At 55.7% G+C, this 20,465-nt stretch overlaps 2 protein-coding genes across 14 annotated transcripts in view; one reads left to right on the top strand and one right to left on the bottom strand.

The window, feature by feature from the left end:
* HDAC7 (histone deacetylase 7) overlaps window positions 1-8,819 on the top strand; it is a 97,061-nt gene extending 88,242 nt beyond the window's left edge. For all 13 annotated transcript variants that reach the window (XM_071800052.1, XM_071800048.1, XM_071800051.1 and 10 more), the window contains 12 exons: window positions 853-973; window positions 1,171-1,220; window positions 2,452-2,559; window positions 3,391-3,446; window positions 3,635-3,722; window positions 3,971-4,090; window positions 5,055-5,152; window positions 5,241-5,359; window positions 5,829-5,962; window positions 6,069-6,153; window positions 6,757-6,895; window positions 7,583-8,819. In XM_071800052.1, the coding sequence (XP_071656153.1) occupies window positions 853-973; window positions 1,171-1,220; window positions 2,452-2,559; window positions 3,391-3,446; window positions 3,635-3,722; window positions 3,971-4,090; window positions 5,055-5,152; window positions 5,241-5,359; window positions 5,829-5,962; window positions 6,069-6,153; window positions 6,757-6,895; window positions 7,583-7,628 (1,164 nt within the window). In that variant the 3' untranslated portion in view covers window positions 7,629-8,819. The remainder of the gene's footprint in view (window positions 1-852; window positions 974-1,170; window positions 1,221-2,451; window positions 2,560-3,390; window positions 3,447-3,634; window positions 3,723-3,970; window positions 4,091-5,054; window positions 5,153-5,240; window positions 5,360-5,828; window positions 5,963-6,068; window positions 6,154-6,756; window positions 6,896-7,582) is intronic.
* A 2,301-nt stretch (window positions 8,820-11,120) lies between these two features.
* LOC136113812 (twist-related protein 2-like) lies at window positions 11,121-19,202 on the bottom strand. The gene is made up of 2 exons (XM_065859049.2): window positions 18,535-19,202; window positions 11,121-12,689 (listed from the first exon to the last, which is right to left on the bottom strand). The coding sequence occupies exon 1, from the start codon at window positions 19,024-19,026 to the stop codon at window positions 18,541-18,543; it is 486 nt and encodes a 161-aa protein (XP_065715121.1). The 5' UTR covers window positions 19,027-19,202; the 3' UTR covers window positions 11,121-12,689; window positions 18,535-18,540.
* Between the last annotated feature and the right edge of the window lie 1,263 nt (window positions 19,203-20,465).

The raw sequence follows: 20,465 nt of genomic DNA on the forward strand, positions 1-20,465 counted from the left end.
TTCAAACCCAGTGCAAGAAGTAGGGTCCTCAAGTTCAAACCCAATGCAAGAGGTAGGGTCCTCAAGTTCAAACCCAGTGCGAGAAGTAGGGTCCTCAAGTTCAAACCCAGTGCGAGAAGTGGGGTCTTCAAGGTCAAACCCAGTGCAAGAAGTAGGGTCCTCAAGGTCAAACCCAGTGCAAGAAGTAGGGTCCTCAAGTTCAAACTCAATGCAAGAAGTAGGGTCCTCAAGTTCAAACCCAATGCAAGAAGTAGGGTCCTCAAGTTCAAACCCAATGCAAGAAGTAGGGTCCTCAAGTTCAAACCCAATGCAAGAAGTAGGGTCCTCAAGTTCAAACCCAATGCAAGAAGTAGGGTCCTCAAGTTCAAACCCAATGCAAGAAGTAGGGTCCTCAAGTTCAAACCCAATGCAAGAAGTAGGGTCCTCAAGTTCAAACCCAATGCAAGAAGTAGGGTCCTCAAGTTCAAACCCAGTGCAAGAAGTAGGGTCCTCAAGTTCAAACCCAGTGCAAGAAGTAGGGTCCTCAAGTTCAAACCCAGTGCAAGAAGTGGGGTCCTCAAGGTCAAACCCAGTGCAAGAAGTAGGGTCCTCAAGTTCAAACTCAATGCAAGAAGTAGGGTCCTCAAGTTCAAACCCAATGCAAGAAGTAGGGTCCTCAAGTTCAAACCCAATGCAAGAAGTGGGGTCCTCAAGTTCAAACCCAATGCAAGAATGGGGTGCTCAGCCTTGCAGCTGCCTCCGCGGCTGTGGTGACACGCGGCGTGGCTGTGCTGGTACATGGGGACGTGCCACGTCCACCCAGGGAGGCCGGGGGTGGCAGAGCAGCTCAGTCACAGCCCCTCTGTGCCGCAGTGTCTGCGGGGACGCAAAGCCACCCTGGAAGAGCTGCAGTGCGTCCACACCGAGCGCCACGTCTTCCTCTACGGCACCAACCCCCTCAACCGCCTCAAACTGGACAACGGGAAGCTGGCGGGTGAGTCCCCAGCTGTGTCCCCACCTCTGCCTGTCCCTGCCCGCACACCCACAGTGGGTCCTGGGGCACCCTCAGCCCTGGGGAACCCTGCAAGCAGCTCTCTGGGGCTGGATTGGCCAAACCTCCCTCCTGGTACCACTGTGAGTGCCCTTGTCCCACCATCCCCACGTTCTCAGCTCTGTCCCCTCTCTTCACAGGGATCCTGTCGCAGCGGATGTTCGTCATGCTGCCCTGCGGAGGGGTGGGGGTAAGTGCTCCAGCTCTGCTCTGGCTGGTTTCATAGAATCATAAAATCACAGGATAGTTTGGGTTGAAGGGACCTTCAAATGTCACCTTATCCACCCCTGCCATGAGCAGGGACATCTTCAGCAGCTCAGGGTGCTCAGAGCCCCGTCCAGCCTGGCCTGGGGTGTCTCCAGGGATGGAGCATCCACCACCTCTGAGCATCTTTGGTTTTGGATGGGTTTGTTCCTTCTGTCCCCTCGTGGGCTTGAGTGGAGAAAGAGCTACCAAAGCCTTTGCTTGAGCAGGCTGAGGTGGGGACTCTTGTACCAGAGCTTCCCCCTGTCCTCGGGATGGTCCTGAGCATCACACCCCTGAAAGAGGGTCACAGAATCACAGAATGGTTGGGGTTGGAAGGGACCTCTGGAGATCATCCAGGATCCTTCATGCCTCCTTACTCCAGGGGACCCAGCACCCAAAGCCCATCACAGCGATTTCTATCAGCCCGAGGCGTTAGAGGGGACAGAACGGCTGGCGGAAGCCATGGTCCCCATTGAGGGAGGGGAGCGATGTCACAGGGCCAGCATCTCACCACCTCCATCCAGACACATCCGTGGCCTCTCCTTTCCCAGCTTGCAGCCCTGGTTTCTGTCCATTCACTGCGTTCTCCTCTTCTCCTCTCTCCCCCTGTCTCTGTCCTTCTCTCTCTCTTGCAGGACGGGTCTCACTCCATTGCCTTCCTGCTGCCTCTTCTGGTTCTTCTCCTCTCCTTGCCCCTGCTGCTGGGCACCAGCTCTTCTCAGCCCCGTTTGCATCTACTTTCCCCGCTCTGCTCCCCCTCCCTGCCCTCCTCTGGCCCGCGCCCCGAAGGCTGGGGGGGTCCAGAGCTGCCCCAACCATGGGCTTTGACTTTGGCTCACACACATGGACTTGATCAGAAGAGACTTGAGTTTTCCGGCTCTGGCTCGGCCCTTGACGTGATCCTGATCAAACCAAGATGTTGGGTTAAACAATAAAATAAGATAAAGAAGGTAACGAGCGTTTTCGCACTCACTCCTTCCAGCCCCCCGGGTGCAGGGGGAGATGCTCCGTGTGGGGCTGGGGCTGACGGACGAGCTGCCGGGGAACTCGCCCCATTGCACGTGAGGTGGCCCACGGTGCCCTGGATGGGACTTCAGCCCCCAGCCCCAAGTGTTGCCCCCAGGGCGAGACGTCCTGTGCCTTGTCCCCATCTGACTGGTCCCCTTTGCTCGTAGGTGGACAGCGATACCATCTGGAACGAGCTGCACTCCTCCAACGCTGCGCGCTGGGCCGCCGGCAGCGTCACCGAGCTGGCCTTCAAGGTGGCCACCAGGGAGCTGAAGGTAGGGCCACCAAAACCACAGGAAGAGAAAACGGGGGGAAAAGTAGAGATAGACAGATCGGGAGAAAAAACCCGGGCAGAATACACATCGTAGCCTTGTGTTCTAAATACAATTTCCAGTTCTTTTCAGCACAACTGATCACGCAGCCTTTCCAGAGGTGAAGTCTGTGCTTCACTTATTACCGATAACATGATAAAACCAACAAACCAAGGAATGCGAGGAGAAGACAAATCATGGGACGCTACTTTCTAAGCAGACCTTTCCCATCGTTCACAGATCAGAAAGCAAAAACAAAGCATAGGAAAAACTACACGTACTAATACAGATTTCATATATTACTACAAGCCTCAGTGTATTGAAGAAACATGCATATTTGTTTTAAAAAATGTATGTGCATATACACACACAATTATATATATATATATATATATATATACACATACATACATATATGTATCTCTCCAGATAGTGACAGCAGTGGAATTTGTGTACCAGTTTACACTGGTATTATTTGTATAAAAGGATATGCATATTTGATCTTGTTATTCAATATACAATATTGATGTTATTCAATATACAATATTGACGTTATTCAATATACAATATTGATGTTATTCCATACACAATATTGACGTTATTCAATATACAATATACAATGACCTCTGGATAGTCAGTGAGACAAACAAGTACACCTGCACGTACCTGCTGATCCCTCTGTGAGCTTACCTGTTGTATTATTCAGCACTTAAGAGGCTAAAGCCTCTTAAAGGGGACCCCCCTGCTTCACCTGGGACAGCAGCTCTGATCACTCCCCTTCTCTTCTGTCCCCAGAACGGCTTCGCTGTGGTGCGGCCACCCGGACATCACGCGGATCCTTCCACTGCCATGTAAGGGCCCTTCCTGAGCTGTGGGGTTCTGAAACCCCCAAAAAAACAGTTTATTGGCTTAAAATCACTGATTGCTCCAAACTGACCTCCCCAGGAGCCACCCCTGTCTGGGCTGGAGGGAGAGGGGAACACATGGGTTGGGTGGCAGGGCTGTGAGCCCCAGGGCTTTAACCGCTCCCTCTTTGCAGGGGATTTTGCTTCTTTAACTCCGTGGCGATCGCCGCCAGGCAGCTGCAGCAGAAAGGGAAGCTCGGCAAGATCCTCATCGTGGACTGGGTGAGTTCCCCGGCTCCTCCCGGGGCGCCCGCGCCTCCTCCCCGCTCTGCTTCGGAGCTGGGCTGGGGAGCAGCAAAACCACCTTTGGGTCGGGACCCCCCGGGTGTCAGGATGGGGGAGCAGGAGCAGATCCTGGGATGGGTGACCCCGGAGCATGGGGGAGATCCAACTGCTTTCAGCTCCCTTAGGCTGTTAAATCACCCAGAAGACTGTAAAACAGAGCGTTTTCCCAATTCCTCTCCCTCCAGGACGTTCACCACGGCAACGGGACTCAGCAGATCTTCTACAGAGACCCCGACGTTCTCTACATCTCTTTGCATCGTCACGATGATGGCAACTTCTTCCCCGGCAGCGGGGCCGCCGACGAGGTACAAGGACAGGCTGTGAGGTCCATGCAGCTCTGCCTGGGGACACCGGTGACGGTGACAGAGCGGGGCACAAACCTTTGAGCACCGGCTGGTGTTGTGTTGGTGCCCTGTGGGCTCGTTTCCCATCGATGCCCCATCCTGTCTGGTTCACCCCCTCGCTGCAGAGCCCGTGGGGACGGTGACCGATGGCTGCGAGGTCTGGGAAGTGTCAGGACATCCCCGCGTTGTCCCTAAATGAGGTTTATCCAGCGTGCATGCACATTCTGCACGTGGAGATACTGATTTTATTACAGAGTTGTCCAAGTCTGGATGCCGCATCAAACCAGCATCCTGGTGATACCAAAGTCTCGATCATTTATACAAAATCCAATCAGTTTATACCCGCCCTTAGGGCAGTTCTATAGGGCTAATTGCTTACAGTATTTGCATACAAGGTATATAACATTAGTTTTACTGTGCAAGCTCAGTGAGTAGGGATCTTCTGGAGGCAGGCAGCCTTTAACAAGGAGCTGTGTTTTGGTATTAAAATGATTAATTCATTAAATTAAATCTAAAAATTAACATTTTATTAAAAAATAAAGGGTAAAGTTGACGTTAGGTCAAACACATCCACAGAATTTGGCACTAATCACTAGATAATCAACAGTCCACGGTTGACTTCTCGATTCTGGGATAGGTTTTGTTCTATGATTGAAAGGTCGTTACTGCCAGACTTCTCATCTGTTATTAGTCTGGTATTAACTTTCTAGTAGGGCTCATGCTCGGGCTTTTCAGCCTATTTAGCAACACCCACTGCTCCTCAGCTTCACAAACCCCGGGGGGGTCCCGCAGCACTGGGCAGGGGGTCGGGAACACTCGGTGCTCCCTCCCCAGAGCCCCGCAGCGATGGAACCGCTCCAGCCAATGTCCCGGTGTCCCTGTGGGTCACATCCAGCCCCTCACTGCTGTCCTGGATCTCCCACAGGTTGGTGCTGGCCCTGGTGAGGGATTTAATGTCAACGTAGCCTGGACCGGAGGGCTCGACCCCCCTATGGGTGACCCGGAGTATCTGGCTGCTTTCAGGTACCGTTCCTGGTGTTCCTGCCCGTCTCCTCTTTCTCTCGGTGTCAGGCCGGACCAGCACTTAAAAGCTCTTCTTTCCCCCCTGCAGGACGGTGGTGATGCCGATCGCACACGAATTCTCGCCCGACGTGGTGCTGGTGTCGGCCGGCTTTGACGCAGCTGACGGTCACCCCCCGCCCCTGGGCGGCTACAAAGTCTCTGCTAAATGTAAGGAGGTGGAACCAGCACTGGTGGCTCGGGGGGTTGTTCCCACCACCCACCCACCCACACTGGGACCATGGTGTAGGGGTGGCAGATACCCAGGGAGCTGGGGAGGATCATAGGGTCATGGAATCACGGAGTAGTTTGGGTTGAAGGGACGTTCAAAGGTCACCTTATCCACCATGAGCAGGGACATCTTGGGCAGCTCAGGGTGCTCAGAGCCCCGTCCAGCCTGGCCTGGGATGTCTCCAGGGATGGTTCATCCACCACCTCTCTGGCCAACCTGGGCCAGGCTCTCACCACCCTCAGGGACAACAATTGCCTTTTATCCAGCCTGAATCTCCCTCCTTTAGTTTAAAACCATCACCCCTTGTCATATCACAAGATCTTTGGGGTTGTACCATCAGCAAGTGCTGAGGCTCCAACGTTTTGGGCAGTGGGGGTGACAACCATCACTTGGACTTTCCCCAACCAGGCTTTGGCTACATGACGAAGCAGCTGATGAGTCTGGCTGGTGGAGCCATCGTCCTCGCGCTGGAAGGTGGCCATGACCTTACGGCCATCTGCGATGCATCTGAGGCCTGCGTGTCGGCCTTGCTGGGAAACGAGGTGAGCGCTGGGGCCAGCGGGTGGCGGCCGTGGGGCTGTAGCGGTGCTGTGCGCCGGGCCCTGGGCACAGCTCCCTCCTGCTGACCCCTGTGTCCTCCTTCGGCAGCTGGAGCCTCTCCCAGAAGAAAGCGTGAGGCAGAAACCCAACCCCAACGCCGTGCGCTCCTTGGAAACGGTGATCCAGGTCCAGAGTGAGTGTTCTGGGGCTGGGGGCTCTGTTGAGTAGAATTAGAGAATCAGAATCATTTTGGTTGGAAAAGCCCCTCAAGCTCATGGACTCCAACCATTCCCCACCCCTGGCACTGCCCCGTGTCCTGAGAACCTCATGTCCGTCTGTCCAACCCTCCAGGGATGGTGACTCCAGCACTGCCCTGGGCAGCCTGTTCAATGCCCCACAGCCCTTTGGGGAAGAAATTGTTCCCCAGATCCAACCTCAACCTCCCCTGGCGCAACTTGAGGCCGTTTCCTCTGCTCCTGGCGCTTGTTCCTGGGGAGCAGAGCCCGACCCCCCTGGCTCCAAACTCCTTTCAGGCAGTTCAGAGATCAGAAGGTCTCCCCTCAGCTCCTGTTCTCCACACTAAACATGAAAGGGCCAAGTGTTGGCATTTTCTCCCCTCTCCGATAATCCCCATGACTTCCATGGCGACATCTAGCATTCAAGACCCCACTGGAGCCCTTCTTCATCCTCCTCCTCATGGGAGGGTGATACTCATGTGCGCATTCACTGCCACGGGAGCCTGGAGACCTGGGACAACCCCTATCCTGGCAGCTCCCGAGTTTTTCTTCTCCTGCAGGTAAATACTGGGTGGCCGTGCAGCGCTTTGCTTCCAAGCTGGGCTGCTCCTTCCTGGAGGCTCAGCACCACGAGGCAGAAGAGGTGGAGACAGTCACAGCCTTGGCCTCCCTCTCGGTGGCCGTGATGGTGGAGAAGAGGTGATGCTGTCCATCATAGAATTGTAGAAGGGCTTGGGTTGAAGGGACCTTCAAATGTCACCTCACCCATCCCTGCCATGAGCAGGGACATCTTCAGCAGCTCAGGGTGCTCAGAGCCCCGTCCAGCCTGGCCTGGGATGTCTCCAGGGATGGTTCATCCACCACCTCTCTGGGCACCTCTCATTGATCCTGGGAGATGCGAGAGCCCCTCACTCCCTGTGTGCTGGGTGCCAGGGGGGTGGCAGCAACGAAAGGCCGTGTCACAGCTGGATGAGCTCCTGGGAGCTCAGCACAGTCCTGGCTTTAACCAGGCCTAGAGGTGTGGGACATAGAATCATAGAATCACAGAATCATTTTGGTTGGAAAAGCCCGTCAAGCTCATCGACTCCAACCATTAAACCAACCTTGGTACTACTCCATGTCCTGAGAACCTCATGTCCATCTGTCCAACCCTCCAGGGATGGTGACTCCAGCATTGCCTTGGGCAGCCTGTTCAGTGCCCCACAGCCCTTTGGGGGAGAAATTGTTCCAAATTGCCAACCTCAACCTCCCTTGGTGCAATGTAGGTCTCAATGGAGCAGGAAGCACTGGGAGGCTGTAGGTGCTGGACTTCACCTTGATGCTGAGGGACATGTTGTGTCCCACAGGTCTCCTCCCCCTCTCATGTGTCGTATTTCCCCATTTCAGGCCACAGGACGAGCCGATGGAGGAAGAGGAGCCCATGAACCAGTGATGAGCAGCGATGTTCTCTGCTCCCCTGCTTCCAGGACGCATCTGGACTCTCCGAGCCCAGCGCTCGCTCTTCATTCCTGGCTTCCCATTTGCCACGTCATCCTCACTCCCCGAGTCACGGTCCTGAAACGGCCGGACCTTTGGCTGCCACCTCCGCAGGGCTCCCAGCGAGGACGTTCCTGCGCCACCTGCAAGGTGTCCTGCTCAGGACCGATGGAAAACCATGAACTCCTCTGCACAGCGTGGCTGTGCAAACCCAGCCCGTGCCTGCGATCGGTCCCCAACCGGCGGGACCCGAAACCCCTCTGGGGACACACGGGAGAGACCTCCGCACCCCCTCGTCTTGCCCTTCTCCAGGGACTGTCCTCACCTGGAGAAGGGGGTGAGCGTTGGGATGGACGTTGCAGGCGGTTCGAGCCACCCAGAGCTCCTCGACGGCCTTTGAGCAGCAGTTTTGCCCGGGGGGGACACTGTGTCTTGTGTCCGGCCTCCCCTTCCTCTGGTGGGGCACAAAGTGGCGGTGACACGGGCTGTGACCTCGTTGTGCTCGGGGAAGGTTCGGACCATCGTGAGCGGTGCCCACAGCCGGGGAAGAGCGAGTGCACCGCGATGGCACCCGCGGGACGTCCGAACCACTACCGCTGGTGAGGGTCTCTGATTTGCACTATACACACTTGCTGTGTGCTCACGTGGACCATCGTGCTCATCGTCCCATGGGGACGTCGGGGACAAGCGCCTCTCCACGTTGACTTACCGAGGTGCCTTGAGTCCTTTAGCCACCCGCCGCCTTGAGGATCTGGATGGTGTCGACCCCTGTGATCCCCAAAGCAGGGACACCCCAGCTGTCTTCCAGCTCCCCCAGCCCGCAGCTGCACCCCCAGCACCCCAACAGGCTCCTCTTCTCTATCAGAGCTCAAATTGAGTCCCGTCACCCTCAGGTTTGGACTCCAGGGATGCAGCACCTGTCTCAGGCCACCCCGGGGTGACAGCGGCAGAGTGAACCCCCCCCCCCACAAAATGAGGCGTCCCTCCCTTTGTCCCATCTCACACTGCACCGGGGCATCGTGTAGCTCATTGTCCCCATGTTGTCCCCGTGTCACCCCACAAGGACACGTCCCCACCGGGGTGTCGCAGTGCTGGGCTTTGGGGACAGCTGGGCTGGGGAGGAGGGGATGGACGGGGCGCTGGGCCCTGGGGGTCGGGGGTGGCTGAGTCCCGGCCGCAGGCACAGGGGGGGAGATTTTGTAAAAAAATGAATAAAAAAATATCAAAGAAGGAGAAATCAAAACGAAAAGGACGGACCTTGGAAGAATGAACCATTGCTGTGGCTCCCAGTGCCCGGAGGTGGGTCCGACAGGACACAGGGACCGGGGAGGGCGCGGGATCCTTTGGGAGTGGGTGACACCACTGTACCCCCCGTGGCTTCACCCTCGCACCCGGGGCTGGGGCACCCACGCTTGTCCTGTGCTGCGGTGGGGACCCTGCAGGAGGGGGTGTCACACTGCGGTGGGACAACCTGGGCAGGAAGGGGTTAAAAAGCCACCCCTAAACCTCTGTTCTTCTCCAGAGCCTGGAGACAGGGTGCTGTCCCCTTCTGTGGCTCTGTCCCTCCGTCCTGTGGGTGTTCCCCGACCCGGGGTGGGCTCTGGGGTGGTGGGACGGACCCGTCGCCAAGGGGCACTGGGGTGTTTCTGGTGTCCCCAAACCAGCGCCGGTCACCACCCCTTCCCCAGTGCCCACCCCTGCAGCCCCGGTACCCCCATCCCCCCTCCCCCTGCCTCAGTTTCCCTCCCCAGCCCAGTCCCAACCTCAGCCCAGTTCTCCCAGTGGGTTGGTGCCATTCAGGAGCTGTGCTGGCGCAAAGGAGCCCAAAGCTCCATGTTTGTGCCTCAGTTTCTCCCAGGAGGAAGCACTGGGTGACCATGGGAGCTGTTATTGCCTTAAAGCAGAGGAAATGCCCCCCAAAATACTTATTTCTTCACATCTTAACTTCTTCAGCATTTAACATTTTCAGCTTTCCTCTGGGCAAGATACCAAAGGAAAAGAAAACCAACGCTGTGATTAATTAAGCTCGTTAATTGAAGGGCTGGCCCATCCCAGCCTGGCTGGGAGCTCCCAATGAGATTCTGATGAGCATCACTGGGGTGGTAGCCCCACTATCCCCACCCTGTGCCCCCCCATGTGGTGGGTCACCCAACCTGAATCCCCATGCAGCCCCTTGGCTCCCCTGTGTCACCCCCCAAAGTGGCCGATGTCCCCAACAGCTCCCAGGATGTGCCACTTGTGCCTTCAACCCCGGCGATGGAACCAAATGCTGCGTTGGAGAGACGTGGGTGTTCATGACATAATTGGGGTGTTTTTTCTAGCAGAATGATGTGTTTGCTTGGAAGGGTCCCCCCCTACCCGGGGGTTGGCACCTCTTTGTCCACAGGTCCTCCCCAAACACTCATTTCAGTGGAATCTGCCCAGTGGGGTGGCTGGAGGAGGTGATGGGGTCCCCATGGGTGCAGAGCTGGGTGGGCGCTCCCCCCACATCTCAGTTAGAGCACAAGTGTGATGGGAGCTGCTGAGGGACCTGGGGGTTCGGCTGGAGAACAGGAGCTGAGGGGAGACCTTCTGATCTCTGAACTGCCTGAAAGGAGCTTGGGGCATGGAGGGGGTTGGTCTGTGCTCCCAAGGGATAAAACAAGAGGAAACGGCCTCACGTTGCACCAGGGGAGGTTGAGGTTGGATCTGGGGGACAATTTCTTCCCCAAAGGGCTGTGGGGCATTGAACAGGCTGCCCAGGGCAGTGCTGGAGTCACCATCCCTGGAGGGTTGGACACACGGACATGAGGTTCTCAGGGACAACCCAACCAGGGTTGGGTTAACAGTTGGACTCAATCTTAAAGGTCTTTTCCAACCAAAATGAGGAACCTCACCAAGCTTGCACCCCGCGATCTGAACAGCAGAACATCAGGAAGATCATCCCACCATGATCATCTCCTCCAGTTCCGGGAGCTCCCACCGCAGCCACCCCTGCGTCCACCCCCGAACGTCCCAACCAAGCACCCTCCATCTGGGAAATGGAGACCGGGACCCCCCTAAATGGGCACCGGGACCCCAAACATCACCAGCTGATGGGAAGGGTTGTTGGGGTGGCAGGAAAGGCCACGTGGCTTCATGGCCAAGGGACACCCAGTGTCCTGCTGGGGGCCTGGCCCTCGGGGACGGGGTTTACTGGGGGTTTACTGCAAAATCCATGAAGGTTTGAAGGGCCGGAACGTCCCTATATCCGTCCCTCCTTGCCCCAAACACCTTCTCTCCAAAATTCGCTGTGTCTGTGATAATAGTAACAATTATCATGACTGTGAGAATCAAAAAGCCTTTGGTTAAATCATTGTTCCTCTCTTAGGGCTGATATTTCACTCATTTTTATATAAATATATATATAAAGACTCAACCAAATGTTACTTGAAAATAATTTAAAAAAAATATACTTAAAAAAATAGCGTTGGAAGCCTGACCCTAGAAAGAGGCATTTTCTCTTTATTTTTAAAGCACGTTTTATTTTTTTTGAAGGAAATTTATGATTCTAAAGGAGGTTTAATTACTGATGTGGTTCACGAATCCCTCTGCAACCCCATTTTGAACAGAACCTTTATTTGGTTTAGCACATTCAGATCTTTTTAAAGGCTGCGCTCAGCTCCCCGGAGCATGAAATCCACTCTTGATATATATATATAAAAAATCAAGGATTTTATAGGAAAAGGTAGCCTGAGCCTTGCTGCCGCTTCTCGTTGGATTCTCCGGTGTCTAATTAAGCCTGAGCACTAATTGAAACTTGGCTGTTGGGTCACTTACACCACTTCTCTCCCACGTGGGTCATTTTCGATTGCGCGCTGTCACAGCCTCGCTTACAGGGACTTTTCCCCCCTCTTTCTGTGCTATAATAAGCAAAAATACCTGATTCTCCTTCACCCAATTTGAATAAAACCCTCGGAGCAGCGGCGCCGATGGTGGGCGCGGGGTGGACGCGTGGCAGCAGCATTTCCTTGGGAAGCGAATGGATGGAACGCTGGAAAATTCCACCTTGGCTTTATTGGGATTGTCCGGACACCCCGACATCCCTTTGTTATCCCCCAGCATCTCCTCAACCCCTTCTCACCCACAAAAGAACCTGGATCCCCCCAGAATTACCCCAGGTCCCCCCATTCTCGCGGGGCAGAGGGAAGGGCTCTGCATAAAGTCTCCAGCCTTATTTCCTAACCATTTCAAAGTTCTTCCAACAGAGAGGCTGATTTTGCAACATGTCCATGGGTTACGAACGAGTGGGGGGTGTCGTGTGCCACAGGGCTCATTGGGGAGTTCATCAGCCCCCCAAAACAGCTCTGCTCGCCAGGCAGCAGCTCCGACATTCAGCGTCATCGCGGCGCGGAGCTCCGGGGTTTGATAGAAGCAAAATGGTGCTGGGGTCTGTGCTCCATCCTTGGCCGAACCCTCGGGCGCCGCGTCCCTGGGGGAGCTCTGGGAGGCAGCAGGGACCAGGGAGCGCTCGAGTTGTCCCCATCATCCCAGCAGGACGTGTCCTGCCCATCCTGGCCACAGGCAGCGGGAGGATTGTGCCCACCGAGATGGGGACATCAGCCACCGAGATGGGGACATTGGGCACCGAGATGGGGACATTGGGCACTGAGATGGGGACATCAGCTTCCCCGCAGGCTGGGGAAGGGGGCTGCTGATACCAGAGTAGATAACTCAACTATTTCTTACCTACAAGTCAAAAATAAATTACTCCTTAAAGCATTTCACAGGCAGCATCCAACCAAGCTGGTTCCAAGCAAAACCACCCGGGTCCTGGTTCAGGTCTTGGTTCGGGTCCTGGTTTGGGTCCCTCTGCCCCAGTCCTGGGGTTTGGGGGGTCAGAGCAGCCTCGGGCGAGGGGACGGGAGGGGACAGATGGGGCTGGTTCTCTCCTGCTCGCCGGGGCGGCTGCTGCTGGTTTTCGGGTGCTGGAGGAGAGCAGGGTGGCCGGGCCGGGTGCCGTGGTGCTGCTGCGCGTGTCCGTTGAGGCGGAGGCGACCTGAGGGGACACAGACAGGGTCAGCCCGGTTGCCGAGTCACCCACGGCTTGGCTCATCCCAAAATTGTGCAAAATCCGGCGCTCAAGCGGGAAGCCAGCGGGGGCCGAGCCGCGCTTGGTTTCTGGCTCCTGAGCCTTCGTGCTTCGCATTCGCAGACTTCCCCGCAGCCGCAGGGACTTGCTCACTGGGAAACGTCCCCACACCTGAGCCCGAGACTGTGAGCGTTCAAAAAATCACAGCTTTTTACCCAAATATGTTGTTCTAGGAGCAGAGCGAGGATGGAGAAGGGAAAGAGCCGAACAGCTCATCCCTTTTGCTCCCCGTGGGGAGGACGGCGTCACCCCACCATGAACGGCTCCTGCTGCAGCTTGGAGGATGACAGGCTGTGACAGGCTGTCCCCTGGGCTGGTGACACCGGAGGGGACCCCGCAGTGCTGCCGGGCGCCTGCAGCCACCGCCGGACACCAACACGGAGCTGGAAACGCGGGTTGGTGAACCAGAGAAGCCAAGACACAGCCTGATCCCGACCTTGGGCAGGGAAACGTCTGCAAGGGCCGGGTGAGGTTGGAATCGGCTCCGGCAGCTCTTGAGGCACCGGGTATGGAGGGAGTGGAGCTTCATGGGGCAACAGCTTCGTTTTGCCATCCCTGGGCTTCCTCCCCACCACCCCCAGCTCTCTGGTTTTATTCCACCCCCCCGCTTTGCCTCCTGCTGTTCCAGCCCTTCCTTGCGCAATCACAGAGAATTTAACTCTCCGGAGAGGAGCCTGGAGAGGAATAAATCACAAACGCTCTGGTAGTTCACCCCGGGCACGGCTGAGGTAACACAGACGAGCCCGCAGGATGCTGGGGCTGGCAGATGGGGCAGAGAGAGCAGAAACCCCCAGAACCTGACACGTCCCATCGCTAAACCCTCGGGATTGTGGTCTGAAAGGTCTGTGATGGGTGTTGTGTGCACCCCAGTGCTCAAGGGCACGACGGGCGGCCAAAAAGGCTGATGCCCACCTTGCCCAGCACTGAGGCGCGAGAAACAGCCACGAGCATCTCAATCCAGCTCATATAAAACTTAATAATCTCCCCTCACCCCGCGGCACAGCCGTGACTCAAATCAGCAAGGTTTAACACCAAATAATGCACTCACGGCATGATTTTAAAGGTTGCAGGAGCCTCCAGAGGAGACCAGCCCTGCTCTGAGTGTGCGGAGCTCGGGGACGGACACTCACGGGGACCCGACCGCGGAGCCGGGGGACACATCGGGGTGAGCCCGTCCCCAGTGCCCCGGCTGGGACCACCCGTCCTCCCCACACTGCATTACCACCCTCGTCCCCGAACACGTACAGCCCTATTAAAGGAAATTAAAGCAAAGTCCGTCTCGTTAACGCATCTCCTTCGCTCCCCCTCAGATCCCAGGTGCCTTCCCCTGACGTTCGGCAATGAAATACGGGCTCATTTCGTTCCTCTGGGCTGAGCGAAGGCAGCTGAGACCCAGCGAGCCCGTCTCATAGGGGTTGTAAACCAGCAGACATTTCAGTGCTCCTGACCTCTGGCTTTGTCATTTTATCTCTGTTTTGATTTTAACTAATCCTGAGCAATACTGAGAGCCTGCCTTGCTGTGATGTACAGGAGCCTGGTCCCCCCGGCAGGGTCGGTGGTGAGTTCTTCTCTCTTTAATAGAAAAGTGGAAGTTTTTGATAGAAAAAAGGTTTTTCGATGGTGAAAATAATGGCAGCCCCATCTCCTCTTTGATGTGTCCTTGTGCTGGATGCTCTCCCGCCAAGGGACGTGGAGAGGGATGGCAGGACAGCCTGTGGCTGGAACCGCCTAGAGCAGCTCAGGGACATCACAGCGATGTCACCACTCAGCCCCAGCACCACCGGGGCTGGGCACGGTGGGACCGAGCACCCCCTGCCCTGTCTGGTCACGGAATCATTTTGGGTGGAAAAGCCCCTCAAGATCATCGAGTCCAACCGTTCCCCACCCCTGGCACTGCCCCATGTCCTGAGAACCTCATCTCCGTCTGTCCAGCCCTCCAGGGGTGGTGACTCCAGCACTGCCCTGGGCAGCCTGTTCAATGCCCCACAACCCTTCGGGGAAGAAATTATCCCAAATTTCCAACCTCAACCTCCCCTGGCGCAACTTGAGGCCGTTTCCTCTGCTCCTGGCGCTTGTTCCTGGGGAGCAGAGCCCGACCCCCCTGGCTCCAAGCTCCCTTCAGGCAGTTCAGAGATCAGAAGGTCTCCCCTCAGCTCCTGTTCTCCTGGAGCTGGTGAACGAGCTCAGCCCTCGGATTTTGGGGCTGTCCCGCATCCCTCATCCACGGCAGCTCCTCCTGCGCTGGGGCAACAAAGCTGGAGCCTTAAAGGCCCCAAATATCTCCTCTCCTACTTGTCCACCTTGCAGAGGCTGCGGCAAATGCTACACCAGCTCTGTGCTTTTTGGAGAAGACGGAGTAGCCTTTGGAGGAAACTTCTGGCCTCTAAACCAGCTCCACACCGGAGCAAATCCCATCAGCATCCCACCGGAGCGCACAGGTGGGAGCGGGGCTGGCACCACTTGAGCCCGATGGGAAGAAGAGAAACCACCCAGGCACAAATTTTCAAGGATTTGGGCAACTCATCACCATTCTGGGAGCTTAAACCAAAAGCAAAAGCAAGGTGGTTCCTGCCAAATCCCGGCCTTGCTGCCACCCAGCTTGGAGGCCCAGGGCCACCTTGGCCAGTTTAACCAGTGAATGGACCCACTTCTTGCTGCTTTTAAAGGACCAACCTGGGACAGGACTGTGCTTTCCTGCCAGGCTGCAGGGGGATCGCAGCTTTTTGAAGCAGATGCTGCTTTAAACGCATTTTTCTGAGCAGATCTGAATAGGGAAGGGAGCTCCCCAAGCTCCTTTAGTACCCGGTGCTTTAATTCTGTGCAGCAACACGTATTGATAAATAAAGGAAAATGAAACATCCACCCGACAAAGCAGACTCCAAGCAAGACTCCCCAAAGGGAAGATTTATCCAAGGTCTTCCAGGAGAGACAATTAAGTGAGGGCAACGCGAGAAAGACGATAAACCCAGGGAGACAAATGAAGGGCAAGGAAAATCACCCCTTACAACTCCACCAGGCTTTTCCCCCCCAGCACTTCCAGCTTCCAGCCTCATTTTCTCCCCCAGCAGGAAAAGAAACCATTTTAATGCGCTCAAGACTCTGCCGAAAAACCATGAGCTTGGGAGACTTCAAACGTTATTGCTCTTGCCTGAGGGCTCCGTCCCTCTTTCCCCGGATGATGTCTCCCGGTTAACAAGGGTATATCCACATCCAACTATTCCAGCGCCCTTTGATATTTAATAGGCCGGGTTCCAGTGCAGACCAGTACGCCGGCGCTCGCAGCAGCCATTAGCTGCTTTACATTATAAAATCACAGCCCCACTGCAAGCGCTGGGTTAATTCACTTACGGGAAAGAGAGACGCAGCCTTTCCAGCTCCGGCATCTCTTCCCCCGTGGTTATTCCCACTTTTAGGCCTTTGCTTAGCAAATCCTCCTCCTGTCGCTTCCCTGCCCAACTGGGAGTTGTTAATTGGTACCCGAATACCGCTGATTAATATCTATTCAGCTGGAGGATGCTGTGCCTCGAGACAAGTACCGGAGCTGCTTGGGATGAATATTAACCAGCACACGGAGAGCACCGCGTTCACAGGACACGAGGGGTTTTACACGGAGGCTTTTTCATCTAGCAGAGAGGTCTTTAAGATCACTAAGGGTCTTTAACTCCTCTGTTTTATCACAGGAACACAATCCCTGCCAAGCACTCAGCTTAAATAAACAGGTCCACATGTCAACGGCTGGATGCGGAGCTGCGCATCAGCCCACACATGCAACCGGGACCCGACACGTGTGCGGGGGCGATGGGGAGGAGGCTCAGGAACCCCAAACCTTCTCCATGGCAAAAATGGCTTTAGCGCGGCTTCAATGAAGTGCACAGCTCATCAGCACAGCACAACGCTGGAGCTCTTCAGACCGTCCACCCAAGAAACCCACGTTCCTGCCGGGCTGTTCCCACCTCCCCTGCAAACCCCAGAGCGGGGCAGAGCCGTGCTGAGCAGCCCCTGTCTTTTGGGAGCGGGCACGGAGCATCCCGTATCCCAAAAACCAGGATCACCCGGCTGCAAGCTGCGAAACCCCCAGCACTGCAAAAATACAATGCCCAGAGGAGGGTGAGGGAGGTGATGGGCGGACACAGGCGCTTGATCTGCCTGGGGGGCTCTGCATCCTGGCTGCTCCTGGAGGCTTCTTGGCCTCTCCAAGTGACCAGACGTGTCCCTTGTGTCTGTCCCCAAGGGGAAGGTGACCCAGCAGCCCCAATCCACAGCCCAGGGGCCATAATCCTGCCCCCCAGCTAGGACAGGCCTGCAGTTTTGAACCACCAGGTCTGCCCCAAATAATTGAGATCTATACATGGGTTTAGAAAACCTGTCGCTTTGCTGTAGGTCAGAAGAGATCTCAGCAAGGCTTGCAGGAAAATGAGAGGTTAAATGTGGCTTATACTTGAATGAAATCCCCCTGGGAGCTGGTTGGCATCGGCTGGACCTACATCTACAGATCTGGCCTGAAATTCAGGGCAAACCCGAAGGATTTGGGGTCAGTGATGCTCAGAAAGGGGACATTGGCCACAGCAAAGGGTCCCCACATTCCCGGGCATCACCTGGGCCACTTCGCAGGACTTACTACCAGTAAGGAGCTCAGGAGGAGAAATGGGGCGCAAGGAGGCTGCTGTGGGGCTGACCCCTACAGCTGGCAGAAAATAACAAGAAAAAGGTCTTTCCACCATTAATGGTGCAAGAATAATCAGAGTGCAGTTGGCTTCTTCGGAGGAGCCAGGGGTCTCTCACACTGACACCGGAGCAGATACAAGGAAAGGCAGAAGCCCTGAACCTGTTTAGGGGACAACGGGGACCCTCAGGGGCTGGACTGGGCTCCCATGAAGTGTCCCCAAAGTCCACAGCTTGGGAACATCCTCCAGAGCTTTCTGCTCCTGCCCGCGGGCTGCAGGAAATGTTGGGACGTAGCTGAGCCTTCTCTCCCTATCCCAAATTTCTCCCAGCCCAACAGGACCCAAACCACTGAAAACAGGATTAAACCCTCTCTCAGCAGCTTTGCTGGTGGTCAGAAGGATGCTCAGGTGGTGGCTGGATGGTGCTGAGCACATCAAACACGGGGTGCACACAAACCTCGCTGCCCCAGCATCTTTGCTCGGTGTTTTATTCCCTGCAGCGTCGGATGCCGACAGATCCAAAGGGATTACGGATCCCACCTCATCTGCAGTGCTTTAGGAGAGGGACAGGAGGAAACCGGGCAGGGTGGGGGTCCCGGGCCACCCAACAGCTTTGGGGAACAGCTGCCGGTGTCACCGGGTGACAAGGACAAGGCTGAGCTCTTTGCACGGGGGGAGCAGCAGCAGCCGCCCTGGTCTCACTCGTGCGGTTTTGACACCTCGGTGACCCAAACACATTCAGGAGGGTGTCTGCTGATTTATGTCCCCTCCCGGCTTACCATGGGAGGATAAATCAGCTCTTTAAGCCCTGATTTTAAACCTTTCACTAGCCTGCCCTGGAGCAGACCCCACTAAACGAGATCAGTCGCTTTAGGGCTCCATTTCTCAACCCCCTGCAATGTCCCACCAGCCCCAGCGAGGTTGGGAATCACCACCTCCTCCAGCCACCGGCGTCTGGGGTTCGTTAAAGCAAATCATTTGCATGTGGAAAACGAGGAGGGGGCGGCTGCTGTGCATTTCCCCCCGAGGAAAAAGCCGGGGAGATGCGTAGAGGATGCAGGAGCGAGGGAGGTGTCGGCGATACGTACCCCGGCTCAGTGGGATGCGGACATGGACCAAGCCCCTTCCATCCTCCAGACGGAGAAGGCGTAGCTGAGCCTCTCGTGGGCCAGGTAGTTGCAGCTGGTGATCTTGTGGTCCAGCTCATCGCTCTGCAGGACCTGGTACAAGAAGTCTATGTAGCGGGCGGCCAGCTTGAGGGTCTGGATCTTGCTCAGCTTGTCGGAGGGCAGCGTGGGGATGATCTTCCGCAGCTCGGCGAAGGCGTCGTTGAGCGACTGGGTCCGCTGGCGCTCCCGCACGTTGGCGATCACCCGCTGCGTGTGCATGTCCTCAAAGGACGGGGGGACGGGGCTGCGCTTGCTGCGCTTGCCCTGCGGCGAGGGGACGCCGCACTCCTCGGCCGGCTTGTGCCCCTGGCCGCGCTTGCGGTGACATTTCTTGTGCAGCCGCTCGCCTTCCTCCTCGCTGGTGACCAGGCTGCCTTCCGGGGAATCCGGGCACATGTTTTCTTCTTTCATCTTCTCGTCACCTTGCGGGCGAAGGGCTCTGGGGTGTCACGAGATGCGCCGGCCACAGCGCATCGGCGAGGCGGCCTGGGGAGCAGCTCAGGAGGTGCAGCCCGGAGCATCCACCCTCCAGCCTCCCCAACCCTCCCAAGCCTCGCCGAGCCCTCCAAGGAGCTCGGTTGGCTTTTCCTTTGGGTTACGGAGAGGAGGGCGTTCGGATAACTTTGGGGAAGGGCTCTTGCTGATAGGGCAAGGAGCCCCGTGGGCGGACCAGGCGCAGACCAATGCAGCCGTGCAAGGTAACGCAAACATCAGTGGAGCTTATGGGTTCCAGATTTCCTCCCTCCTCCACCGACACCCCCAAGCCCTCCGGCACAGATTCTCCTGCCTGCTGCCCGGATGGCAGGGGACATCGCCTATGCTAATGTGGTGCCCGCCACGCAGTTCAGGGAAGGCTTTTATGATTTACAGTCTTTTTTATTTTATTTTTCACTTTTAAGCCCAGTTGACCCTGCAAAACCAGCCAGAAATGTTCGCTTGCCCAGTTTGCAATAGGAGACTTTTATCTATGAGAGATTCAAGTGGAAATGCGGAGCAATGGATGTTTTAGTGAGCCATACGGGTATTCTCTGAGTCCAGAGGAAGAGGCAACAGCAATAGGCATCCACACCGCTCTTGAAAAATGGCATAATCCAAAATGAGCTTGAGTTTGTATCCATCCAGTCATGCACCCAGTCATCCATCCATCCATCTATCCATCCATCCATCTATCTATCCATCCATCCATCCCTCCCTCCACATTTCTGGCAGTCTACAATAGCCCTTACTATACAGATGGAAGCCAATAGTCATCCACCATCATATTCCTCTCAAAAAAATACGGCAGGTACTGCAGACCGAGAGGGTGGAACAGGCCCAGGCTCTTCCTGGTTGGATCCATGGCCAGTTCTATGCCTGATTTCCTAGGAAATCAAGCACTACGAGCAGCATTGCTTCCTTACACCGCTCCTGAGCTTGCCTACAAACTGAAAAAATACACTTCAGAGTAATAAATCCAGGAATACTGGGAGAGCTGCACCCTCTTTTAGCCAGGGTTGAAGGTCCAGATTCAGACTGCCATGCAATAAAATATTCTGCACAAGTCCATCATTATATTAGATAGTTTCCAACCTTATTATGACACCAGTAGAATCAACACACAGAGCTGGAGTCGATCAGTGACCCATCATTTTCCCACGCCCAGTCTCCTGCTCCCCCAAAAATCCTGCACCTTTGGGAACCCCTGTAGCCTTCTCATCTCCTGCCTGTGCCCTCTCTGCCTCTCCAAGGTGTTTCTTCTCCATCATCTCTAAGAATCATTTTGTTCAAAGAGACCCTCAAGCTCATCAAGTCCAGCCATTCACCCAGCACTAGCACTGCTCCATGTCCTGAGAACCTCATGTCTGTCTGTC

The sequence above is a fragment of the Patagioenas fasciata genome, chromosome 28, assembly GCF_037038585.1.
Source record: "Patagioenas fasciata isolate bPatFas1 chromosome 28, bPatFas1.hap1, whole genome shotgun sequence".
NCBI classification, from domain to species: Eukaryota; Metazoa; Chordata; class Aves; order Columbiformes; family Columbidae; genus Patagioenas; species Patagioenas fasciata.

Coding starts and splice junctions, on each gene's coding strand:
- LOC136113812 (XM_065859049.2), bottom strand. CDS start 19,026: ATGAAAGAAGAAAACATGTGCCCGGATTCCCCGGAAGGCAGCCTGGTC.